At 38.9% G+C, this 12,504-nt stretch overlaps 1 protein-coding gene across 4 annotated transcripts in view; it reads left to right on the forward strand.

The window, feature by feature from the left end:
* Positions 1-12,504, forward strand: part of ttbk1a (tau tubulin kinase 1a) — a 56,859-nt gene that overhangs the window by 32,947 nt on the left and 11,408 nt on the right. For all 4 annotated transcript variants that reach the window (XM_085163987.1, XM_085163989.1, XM_085163988.1 and 1 more), the window contains one exon: positions 548-729. In XM_085163987.1, the coding sequence (XP_085020113.1) occupies positions 548-729 (182 nt within the window). The remainder of the gene's footprint in view (positions 1-547; positions 730-12,504) is intronic.

Consider the following 12,504-nt stretch of genomic DNA (forward strand, 5'->3'; position numbering starts at 1 on the left):
CCTCTTCCTCGTTGGCCTGCTCCTCTTCTTCCAGGGCCAAGCACTTTGAGGGGTCCCAAAAAGCGCTATATAAATGCAATTCATTATTATTATTAATAACTCGAAGAATCATTCGCTGTAACAAAGTTACGACTAACTGGCAACCCTTAAATTGCTCAACTGCTCGCTAACGTTATCTTTTTTTAAAGACAGTGGACAGTTTTGCAGTGGTTGCGCAATAAATCTCAAGTTAAATTAAATAGCTAGATGTTTTAACTAATTTTTTTTTAAATACATTAAAGCATAATTATATAAAAGCAAACTAGAAACTGAGACCATTTGCCTTCAAAGCAAACATTTTAAACTTAAGGCACAACTTTTACTTTGAAATTGAATGTTCTCTGTTTCTGGTTTGCATCACACTTTTTCACTACCGCTCAATGGCTCAGTGAATGTTTGCAGACAAGTTGGCATCTTGCAAACTGCAAGTGACTGTGGCAGCCTGTTAGTGACTAAAGTAAACACAAGGAGGTTTTGACTGCAGAATTGTCTTTGGTTTCCTTTGCAGGAGCGGAGCCAGTTGTTCGTCCAAAGACTCACACGCGGGAGAGCAGCCGGGGGATGCTAACGCTAACAGAGGAGGAGGCATCAAGGAAAAGTGGTGGCAGCCCAGCACAGTCGCCCTGTCATTCTCTGCCATCAGGACGTCCTCGCCGGAGAGAGTCTGAGCCCACTGGACCTCAGAGACCGGTAAGAGACCCAGCCAGCCAATAACACAAGAGTTTAGTTCTTTGATGGCATGTTTGCGGACAAATGAGCGGACTTGACGACTGCAAAAGAGGTTTATTCTTTGATGTCAGTATGTGATTCTGACTGCTCAGACACTGACATATTGAGGCACAGTGCACGCTCCGGCTCATTTATCTGCCTGCCAATATACAACTTAAAAGACAAATCCAGCATGATCAGAGGTTTTGCAAATTTATATTCTTCCCTCTTTATCAGTGATGATGATTTACAATTTACTTAAAGAGTCTTTAAAATGGTGCCGATTTATAAGTTGGTTGTGCAGGAAAAAAACACGTGTTGGAATGCAAACACTTGTTACAAGTGTTAAGGTGCCCTTAGGCATTCAATGGCCACTAAGTCAGACTGTGGTGGTGCTGAGAAACACAAACTGCTGGATAAATTAAGCAAGAAGAACTTGAAACTTGAATTTAGAAATTGGACACTAATATTTTCTGTTTGTAGACATGAAAGAGCATGTTGAGGCAGACCATTTTTGGAACATCCAGCTGTCCCATCCATCTCTATGTCCATCTGTCCATCCATCCATCAATCCATCCACCTTCTTCAAACTTATCTCAAAACCTTTATTCTTATACTGATGAGTATATTTTCTTTTATCACAATTAGTTAATTCAATCAGTGTTTGCCTTACTAAAATATGATCTAAAGTTAACACACAAACAGACTAGTTAAATTAAGAAATGCCTAATCAATCAACAAGTAATCAAGACGAGGAATATGTGCTTCCCTTCTTCTTCTCTATATCCTTCATATCGTAATCATGGGACTGCTACAGACATCAAGTGCAATAGAACAATAATGCAGGAATCTGTCTATAGATTGCAGAGAATCAGACAGTCCACCTACTTTTTGGATAATGAGCAAAATATTTCGGGTCATGCTGGACTTGTCCTAAAAAGACCACGGTGATAAGAGGGGAACAGACACCTGAGTTTGTTTTCAGATTCGAGGCAGCTCTGTCTGGAGCACCAGTCACATGTACAGTAGTTGTTCTGTTCAATTACCAGCATCCAAAAGATCCTCTGGCAGGTTAAATGCTGACCTTAAAGTAAAGCTGAACTCCGATAGCTTGCTCACAGCTTGTTTTTAGGCTAGATAGCTAATTGTTTTTTTTTAGCGAATTTTAATTAGCCAAGTTTTTAAATTAAATACTTGTAAGCAATGCTGAAAATACATTGCCTGGTACAGAAAAAATCAAAAAAATCACCAGACCTGGGAAATCAAAACAATAGTAATTTTGATAGGATTTAGCTACAGAGTGAGTCAAATTAAGACAGCTACATTTTAAAATGCTTTACAGACAGGAGATGTCTATACCAAGTGCCTTAGTTCATTTCTTCCCACCGAATGCCAAGATTTGAAATACTCTCTCGCTTATGCATGATACAGAAATAAGACATTAAAAACCAGCAAAATATACTTTTTTCTGAATACATTATTTATTACAAACTACTAATCTTTATAAAGTGATATCTGCTATACAGAATGTATAGACAGAGGGAAGATTTTTCATAGGTTTAAACTATTTAGATTTTTTTCTGTAGGCTAAATTATGTTTAATAATCATATTATAGTCTCAAAACCACCACCTTCCTTTGAGTATTTTTTTCTCAGTTTTGTTGAGTGAAGTTCTAGTATTTATTTTTAGTCTTATACTAATTAGTATCTGCCTGTGAGGTGCACCTGTACTAGGCAAATCAAGCTTGTTAGCATTAGCTGCTAACTGAAAAATTTACCATCTTATCCAAACATGGCCACTTGTGACAGCAGCTGAAATTCTAACATCAAAAATTCAAAATGCAGAGTTGTGTAAAGTCACAGCAGATTTGTCCATATTTTGTGCGCAATCTATGAGACTGACTTCCATTTGGAGTCTGTCATTCTTTGCATTTTTGCATTGTTGTTCATTGGTAAACTATGGTAAAGTAACTACGGTTAAACAAAGTTTGTTTAACTAACTCTGTTTCAGATATTTAATTACTGCTGCCACAATCAGCTTCATTTTGACCCAGAATATTACTGATGGTTTGTTTTTTACAACTGCCTATGACTCGTGAAATACAGATTTAACTGTGTAGCTGTGAGACTTGTCTCTTTCTAGTCCTTGAGACAGATTGATGTCTTTTCACACAAACACACACTCACGTCTGGTGATATTGTGATTGGGGAATGTAGACAGATGGAAATTTACTCCAGAATAAAAATGGCCGATTTTCCAGAGATTGATCATTGAATACATTTTCAGCTGAAGCTGTACATCCAGTGACAAAATTCCCCACTGGAGGAAGTAAAGGTGTGAAGGTTGTTGCAGTGTTGTGTGGGTGGCATTTACTGTTATAATAGCCTAATCTTTATGTTTAGTTGCGTAACCCTATCATTATTTCAATTGATTGTTTATTTTTCATGATCAAGCTCTAATCTCTGAATTCTGGCTTTGTGACATAAAGTTTGAAACGTATGTTTTGCAGAAGCAATCAATAATGGTGTTCTTGTCTGGTTATAGGGTGATAAAAAGAAAACACATCTTTCTTGTGCTTTCTTCATGGTGAAATGCAATAGATTTGTGAATGAAAGCTGTAATGTGGATGAATGTTGTTGCAATGGTTGAGTATGTTGCAGTGGGTGGGGGAACCCTAAAATCAGTTTTGATGGTTCAGCGTGGGGAAAAGAAGCACAGCTCACAATAATTTCTGTTGAGAGCTCCAATAGATTTTCTTAATGAAGAGACTGTGATCTGCTGAACTGCTCTTTGCAGATTTATACACTTGAATTCAACCAGATGTAAGAAGATGTTTCACGAGTGGTCCTGGCTAACTTACATTCTCTGCACTAATAGTTAGGGCTGCCACAAACGATTATTTTGATAGTCGACTAGTCACCGATTATTTTTGCGATTAGTCGACTAATCAGATCATGCATTCATTGGACGTAAAACGTACAGCTTATTGCACCAGCAGCATCTGCTCTTATATACAGTAACTATCATTAGCTTACAGCTTTAAGTGTTTTAAGGTATGTGCAAACTAAAAATAAAGACAAGATGATAATTTATTAAATTTTAATTAAATTTGCAGATTGTTGTGATATGAAATATCAAAATATGAAAAAACATAAAAAAACATAATGTCGTATGTACAGACCTAATAGCTGTTTCCAATTCCTAAGCCGCATCCTTCGAAGGACCTGGCCCTTGCGGTCTACGCAAGACCGATAAGGCTGGAAGTGCGAGGCTGTGAAATGGGATGGTTTAGCCTTCAGATTTGCGTCACCAGCTGTCTCGGTGAAGTTTAATAAACTCAGCCATCTTCTCCTTGTTATCTAAAGTATAACAGGACATTGGAGTAAATTCTCAACCATCTCACATTTCTGTTAAGCAGTTTTCTGTTTGACGTTTATTCAGCTGTGTGAAAACTTAAATCTCAGTCAAACCAATTTACTCAGGAACAAATAAAAAAGCCTTACAATAGCATTTTTAAGTTATCTAAGTGACTTATATATCATGTTTAACCTGAGTAGCGAAAGACTGCAGGGGTCTGAAAACAATGTGCCAGGAGTCCAGTGTTTTTGCTGGCTCTAGTGAGCCTTGACCTCCCAGTCAGTTATCGAGCTGGTGGGTAACAGGCATCTCCGGAAACGTCAGAGCACTTTTGCAAATATGTGATGTCTTGATAAATCGAGCAGGTATTTAAAGTTTACACAGCTACATTCTTGCCTGAAAATATCTTAAAAGTTTATTTTGGGACCTAGAAAGAGTAATATTAAAACTTAGTAGCGCTATAAATTCTGGGATAGTTTGGGACATGAAGGACACACCCGACCCATCCTTCATATCTGGGGAAATGAAGGACGCATTTGTTGGCTGCATTTGGAGCAGCCTTCGAATTGGGATCAGCCTTCGTCACCTGGCTGTGATATAATTGGCCTACAAATGCGGCCTCCAGCTGGACCTTTAGCTAGCAACATGTTGTGCATCAAACTGCACACAAACAATTTGTGTGTTTGCTAATCTTTGTTGAGCTTACAGACGCGCCATATTTGAAATTACCTGCCACTTAAAAAATGTTCCCCTTTATGTTCTTTTGTAGTGCTAGCTAGATGCTAAAGTACAGCAACAACTTATGGACACCTGTAGTCGTTTGAGTGCCCCCCCCCCCCCCCCCCCCAAAAAAAAAAAAAAAACCAACAACTTATAAAACAGAAAACACAACCCACTTTAACCCCTGACTATGACACACGATTGAATCTCTTTGATATCTTTTTGTGCGACATTTCCTGGTGATACCCAAACAGGACTGGCTGTCATGTGTTACTGTTTAGCCTCAGATCAATTTGACTATAAGACTACTCCAGGGCAAGTATGTATATTCTTGAGAAATATATTTTCTCAATTATAATTAGATTAGCCTATACAATACCTTCTCAAATACCCTTTTAATATCAAAATACCTTCTTATAAAAATGGTACTGATATTTTTATTTTAGTGGTACAGCTTGTCCTATTTGCTTAACCCAGCATGAAATTTGAAATTTTAATGAAAAGTCTAAATTTTCTTCATTTTTCTTACTAAGAATTTCATGTTGTTAAAAGCAGAAAATTGCCATGACATTCGTGCACATGACGAGTGTATGGAAACCTAAGATCCCAACGACATTATGATTATAAACTTGGCACAAAAATTAAGGAAATGTGAGTTTGTTCTAGTATTTCTTTATCATACTGCTTCTTGGTAATCAATCTTCTACCTGTTTATTTCCCCTTTAAATGGTGCCAAGTGCATGAGGAAAATGAAATTCGGGCTCAGCAGAGCTAAGTATGTTGGCTACACCCATGAAAAACTTGCTAAATCGTCTCTTCCAAAGAGCTTATTCTGCTATTGACTCTTGTTTTGAGGTTCTGGTACCCCAGTAACTAAGAATCTGGTGCCTGATTAGCAGTGTCTGTGAGCATGGACCCAGTGGTCCGCAGCGGTCATTGGTTTCTACCAGCTGTCTCTGTAAAGCTGTCAGCTGTCTCTACCATGTTTGATTTACTTGGATCAGGTCACATGTCATAAGGCAACTTCAAGCTGGTGTTCCACAAAACCAACCACTTTTTGGAGTGAGGCTTATTGGCATCTCCAAGTTAAAGAGCAAGTTTCATATATCAAGGGACGTCAGAGACAGGTTGCAAAATATGTGTCCCAAGAAGATGATACCACAAGAATACGGTTTTCTTACCCCGTCAGCACTTACAAACTGTAGGCTGTCTTCTATGTGTTCTATACTGGAACAAACTGCACACAGCCAATCTTCAGTCCCATAGGTCAACCAGGAGGCCTGCCATGACTGCACCCATAGGGTAACAGTTTTTGGTTGAGGCAATGTGATGGTGTGGGTGGGTGATATTGAGATGAGATTCCAGTAGCAAACCCATGTCTCCACAGTCCACCTCGTCCCTACAGTGCAGGGTTTATCAGAGACTTCTTCTTGAATTTGGGAGTGGAGAGGATTGAATGGCCTACCTGCAGTCCTGACCTTGATGCTTAGGTGTGCTGTTTGTGCCAGAATGACCAACACAACCACACTGGCTTACATGCAACAAATGATGGTTGAAGAATTGGATACCATCCCACAACCAAGCTGGTGAACGGCATGAGGAAGAGGTGGTGCCATGCTGTTGTGGCTATGTATGGTTCTTCCACATGCTGCTGAGGCCCCTGTTTGTTAAATGAATAACCTGCCAGTGTGTCTTGTTTCTTCAAACTTAGGCTACGTCCACACGTACCCAGGTATTTTTGAAAACGCAGACTTTTCTATGCGTTTGCACCTTTCGTCCACACGTAAACGGCGTGGTCACTGAAAACGGAGATTTTTAAAAACTCCGGCCAGGGTGGATATTTTTGAAAACTCAGTTTTTGCATTTATGTGTGGACGAGAAAAACGGAGAAAACACAGCGTCAAAGGTGTGCGCCTTTTTTGACGTCACACTGTGCGCCACGTTATTGTTTCGGTGAAATGAATTTCTACAATACTGTTACTGTTAATTTTACTCTCTGCAGTGTTTAAATGCTTACATATGCACACACAGTTACTGTCCCTCCACACATACGACTCGGTTCTGCTTCTATGCCCCAGCTTTGTTTACTATTTCCCACCGAGGCTTCTAGACTTCTGATTGGCCAACATTTCTACACGGTTAGGAATATATCGCCACCTGTTGCTTTGGCATGTTCCTAGCAGCGTTTTCCTTCATTTCTGCGTTTACGTGTGGACAGGATTATTTTTTAAAATGAAAACGGAAAATCTCCGTTTTCAGAAATACCCGTGTACGTGTGGACGTGGCCTTTATCACCCAATACAATGAAACAGCACCAAACAGGACTCAATAACAGAATAAGCTGTTTGGCATTGGCAGAGGGGATTTGGCTAGTTTTCTATGGGTGCAACCCAAATACTAAACTCTGCTGCTTAACCAATGCTATCTAACAGCATAATGTTTATTGCCAGGAAGCATTGTTACAATTTAGCAATACTTGAGCAAACAAAAATGTCCTTATTTTTTATGCTAAGTTTAAAGATGCTAAGTTTTGACCAAGTTAAAGTAAACAAATAAAAAAATAAAAACAAACAGCACTTTGTTATGGAGGACCAAACTAGGGACCAAAAAGAAATTAAACTTCATTTTAATAAATAAATAGATTAAATACATTTTAGTACATTTGTCTTGAGAATGGGGCTAGAAGAAATGTCATGGGATCATCTAATGGGTTCATTCTCTGAAAACCAAGAACTTTTCATGACACAGGATTCTTAGTTGTGTGTGTGTGTTTGTTTTTGTGTGCTTGGGAATTTCTCAAGAATAATTTCTATGGAAATGGCACTATAGAACTAGAGGAAGAGGTGGGGGGATGGGGTTGGGCGGTGGGGAGGTGAGCACAACACTTGCTTGGTTGTCCTTAGAGATAAAACTGAACTGAATTCTGCGTATGAAGAGCCGGTTATGTGGAAAACTAATGTGGAATCACTGAATTTCACATTAAGCTCACTTTGTATTTTCACATCATTTTCATTTTCCTTAGCAGGATTTTCTTCATGGATGTGATTTTCTATTAATTTAAATCTACGTTTGATTTTTTTAGTTGAATTACAAATTTGTGACCATTTGAGTTGTCCATTATTTATTTACAAATAGGTCAGGTTTGGTCCTCCATACTTGGTGGCTGCTGTTTACAGGCTGGACGTGCAACATCATCACTGAAATTTCACTTTATCTGCAGTGAAACAGGATACCTTTTAAGCCCGTGTCAGTGGAAAATTCGTATGCACAAATTAATTTTAGCGCTTTTTAGTGAGCTCTTCTTTGACTTTCCTTTGTTTTCGCGACGATTGTCATCTCTAGACTCAGAGCAAGCTTGTCTGCTGCCAACCATCGAGGACTGCCATTGTCTTTTCTGCGTCAATTCTTTTTCCCGCTCCCACATAACTACTGATGCCTTTGCCCCCAACCTATCGCTTTAAAAGTACACAGTATGTCAAGTTTGACTCATCTGAGGAGACAAAGAAAAGAGCGAGGGTGCCATTGGGACAACACAAGAAGAAATAAAGTGATGTTTCGGGGTAAGCACAGTTTAGGAATAGTCCTTTACCTCTGTTCTCTCACTGAATTTCTGTTCTTCCTCTTCCTTTTTCTTCTGTTCAAACATATTTCCTCCCTTTTTCCCTCCATTGTGTGTTTGTGTTTTGTGTGCTTGATGACTCATCTCTTTTTTGTGTTCCCTGTTTCTTTTTGTACCTCCAATGGTAATTTTTCATTCAGAAAACAAAAGCTCAAACTAACCAGACTAGTGAGATACAGTATGTGCAGCGCTTGTGCTGGTGCCTTTGTGTCCTTTTAAGTGCTTTGTCGGGGAAAGTGTCTTCATCGTCATTTTCCCAGTCTAATCCAGGATGCTAGTCTGATCCAAAAAGCTAGTCAATTGGTGTAACTGTCCAGTTAAGTTTCTAATAGCTTCTAAATAGTTTCTGGTAACTGTAACTTTAGAGTGCCAGGTTTACACCAGCACTCCACCAGCTTCTCTCCCCAAGCACCTTTTCTCACAACATTTAAGCTGAGGGCTTTTGACAGAAGTGAGCATCAATCAGCTTTCTCCTGTCTAACCTGTCTAACGTCATGGAGGGGTAGGAGAAAAGGGCAGGAAGTCAAACCAATGTTGGGTTGTAGCTGTAAGAAAATCTGAAATTTATTGTTTGCTTGATTTTTTTTAAATAAATAATTAATTTAAACTTTTTTAACCTCACCTCCCTCTTTCTGGTTGATCTGTTTGCAGTTGGAGGAGGACAGGCACCAACCACGGCCCAACCAACTGAGGAGGCTGGCCTCCTATGTCTTTTCTTCCTCCACCCTTGAGACAGAGCAGTATCCTCATGGAGGAGGGAACTTTATCCAGAGGAGCCGCTCAGCTGAGAGCAGCCCAGCACACATCAACGCCACTGCTACTTCAACCCGCCGGCGGCATGCTGGCACTCTGCCGACCCCTGGCAGCCCACGGAGCAGACACTCTGTTCTGAATATGTCGAGGGCACAGCTGCAGCACGTGTTAGCTAAGCTCATGAACAAGAACAACAGCTGAGAGATGGACTCAAACACATATTAAATTAACACATGTGTTAAGTAGACACATACACAATACACACATACTGTATGCAGGGTTGGTCACACCAACTTGGGGCCCGGTGCAGTTTGGCCTCTCACTTCCACCATTTGTGTTCCACAGTCAAGATCATCTCTGGTGCATTTGCTCTGATTAAGAGCACCAACTATTAAAATACTAATTATTTTATTAGTATTTATCCATAAATCTTTAAATTTCATTGGCCCTAAATAAAATGTGTAGAATGCTTCAAAAGGCCCTTAAATTACGAAGCATCACTGGTGAGCTGGGAAGACATTTGACTTGTGTCAAAACAAGGAGTATACTTATTAATACCAAAATAAAACACAGCTTTGCCTTTGTATTTGGTTCATTAGATATTTCTGGCCAGCTCTGCATATACAAATATTCTAATGAATGTACACATAGATAAATCAGACGTGATAAAAACAGCACACTAAGAGCCAGACATGGTCATGAAACAAAACAAGCCATATTACTGGCAGACAGCAGCACTGCTAAGCTGGTAAACACTTAGTATCACACACACATTCACAGTCACGTAGCTCTATCAATTGTAAGAAGAGGAACAGAAGAAAAGAAGAAAAATGCTCAAGATGGGGAATATTTTCCATGCAATAAACTCTAACAAGCTTCTACAAACCTGATGTTGCACATGCCACAGATCTGGCAGACTCATGTGAATAATGTGAAACTGAATACATCCTTCTTGCTTCTATGAAGAAGAGGAGCGTGAAACAGAGTGGGGCTGCAAACAGACTGTTAAGCTTTACAATATCTGTGCATTTATTTATTTCAATTCTTTTCTGCTAAAACGAAAGTGTGATTATCAACAAGTGCAGGTTATCCCACCAAGGTTTTGCACCAAGACTTCACAAATCTTCGCCATCACTCAACCAGTGATATAAACATCTCACTCTGCTTCTGCTTCATTAAACTCTGTGTGTGAAGAGAGGGGGGTATGTGATAAAAGTCTGTGAAAAGGTGTGAAAAGGAATTCAGCATTAACCTCTAATTACACCTACACCTGACACCAAGAAGTACGGTGTCCCTAAAAGACAAATATTTCACAAAAAATAATAGTTACTAAATAAATTGAAACTAATTAGTAAAAGAAACCAACACACACTGGCATGTCATAAATGAATTAACGCCAATAACAAATTTAGAAATGTATAAAATCACTTTTTATTTACATTAATTTATATTACAAATTAACGACTACCACTACATAGTAAACAAATTTACAATAAAGACAATATTCTACCTAAGAAAATAAAAAGATTCCTTTTCAAAACAAGCAAAAATCAAAAAGACCAAAAAAAGGTTGTTTTTTCTTGAATGGATTTATTATTTATAGTTTATAGTCTTATTTATAGTTTTAATAGGCTAAAAAGTTTATTTGAAAGAAATAATTTTCTGAACTGTTTTCTTTGAGATTAAGGGCCATCTCTTAACTGGAAAATGTATAGGGCTGAAGAAGGCTGCCAGATAGGACCTAACAAAGTTAAAGCCTGTTTTATGACATTTTTAAATTTAACTTTTGCACTTTTTTCTAATGAATTCTCATTAGTATCAGAAGACTGTAAAAGAAGTGAACTTACATTTGGAACATTTAAAAGTACATGTCAGTTTGTGAAGTGTTTGCTGGAGCTCTTGTTTGACTCTCCTTTGATACATATTTTAAGGTGATCGGGATCCATTCAAGCACACAAATGCTGACAAATTGAGCTAAACAGAATGTGCTTGGATGTATTATTCCATCAAAAGAATCGTGCACGTTAGTTGTACAGAATCTTGTTTTACACAACATATCTGTGATTTTCTTTTATCATTTTTCTTTTTCTGTTCAGCACACTCACCGAGGTAGCAGATTTCCATGGAATGCATCCAGCATTGCTATTTGCATTTGTCTGCTTTTGTGGAATGACTTTGGGGCATTCACAACAGTGCCAGTCAGTGAGCCCATTACTGAAATATTTTAACATCTATTTTTCATAACATCATGATCCTTTTGAATTCATTCAAACAGATTAATTCAAATTCTTAAATGTTTTAAATTCTACATTTAAATTTGTAAACTTGTTTGAGTTTGAGTTAAATCCAGGTCTTCCAGAGGATGCAGTCAATCCTGTTATATTTATTGTTAGTTTAAAATCTATTCAAAAAGACTTATTTTATGTATTGTATGTTGGGTTTCTGTTGGAAGTACTGATGTAAATAGACACATAGATAGATATCACACCAACACTTGCACACCAACAGGTTACTTGGCAAACTGCCTGAATGGTTATACCAGAGAGATAGAACCCTGAGAATAAACTGGATGTTCTCTACTGAACCATCCAAGGTATACTCTTAGTGACAGGGGAACAATATGGGAGCAGCCCCACCAAGTCTGATGGAAGACGAATGCAACAAATAATAACAATCCTTAGTCGTTAGTGGTTCTAAGAGCAGGCCACAGCAACCTTGAACAATTTCCAGTAACTATCACAGTGGCAGACATCCAAGAAAGAGTCTCAGGCACAAAGAGCTGGACAGTACTAGGCCCTGACACTTACTGGCTGAAGAAGCTAATTGCACGAGCGCCTGGCAACACAAATTAAGTTGCTGTTTATGGATGAGACATACCCAGAATGGCTAGCCGAACAGTCCTGATGCCCAAGTACGTCCAACTACCGACCAATAACCTGCCTTACGGAAACTTTTGTCAGGTATCATAGCAGCTAAGATGGACAGGCACATGGCTCAGTATATGAGCGAGGCCCAGAAAGAAATTGGAAGAAACACAACTGGTGCAGAACACCAGCTTCTGCTTGATAGAGCAGCCACTCAAGTCACTTAAGACCAGACTGACCAACCTGTGCACCGCCTATGACAATACCTGACACATGGATCCTGGAAGCCGAGAAATGTATAAGGTCAACAGGACCCTAAGAGCCTTTATCAGGAATTCAATGGGGATGTGGCAAACAACACTAGAGGACAACTTCAATCCAATTACACAAGCCACTATTAAGTGAGGTGCTCTGTCCCACTGTTATTCTGCATAGGTATGAAA

Source organism: Neolamprologus multifasciatus, chromosome 6 (assembly GCF_963576455.1).
Source record: "Neolamprologus multifasciatus chromosome 6, fNeoMul1.2, whole genome shotgun sequence".
NCBI lineage: Eukaryota > Metazoa > Chordata > Actinopteri > Cichliformes > Cichlidae > Neolamprologus > Neolamprologus multifasciatus.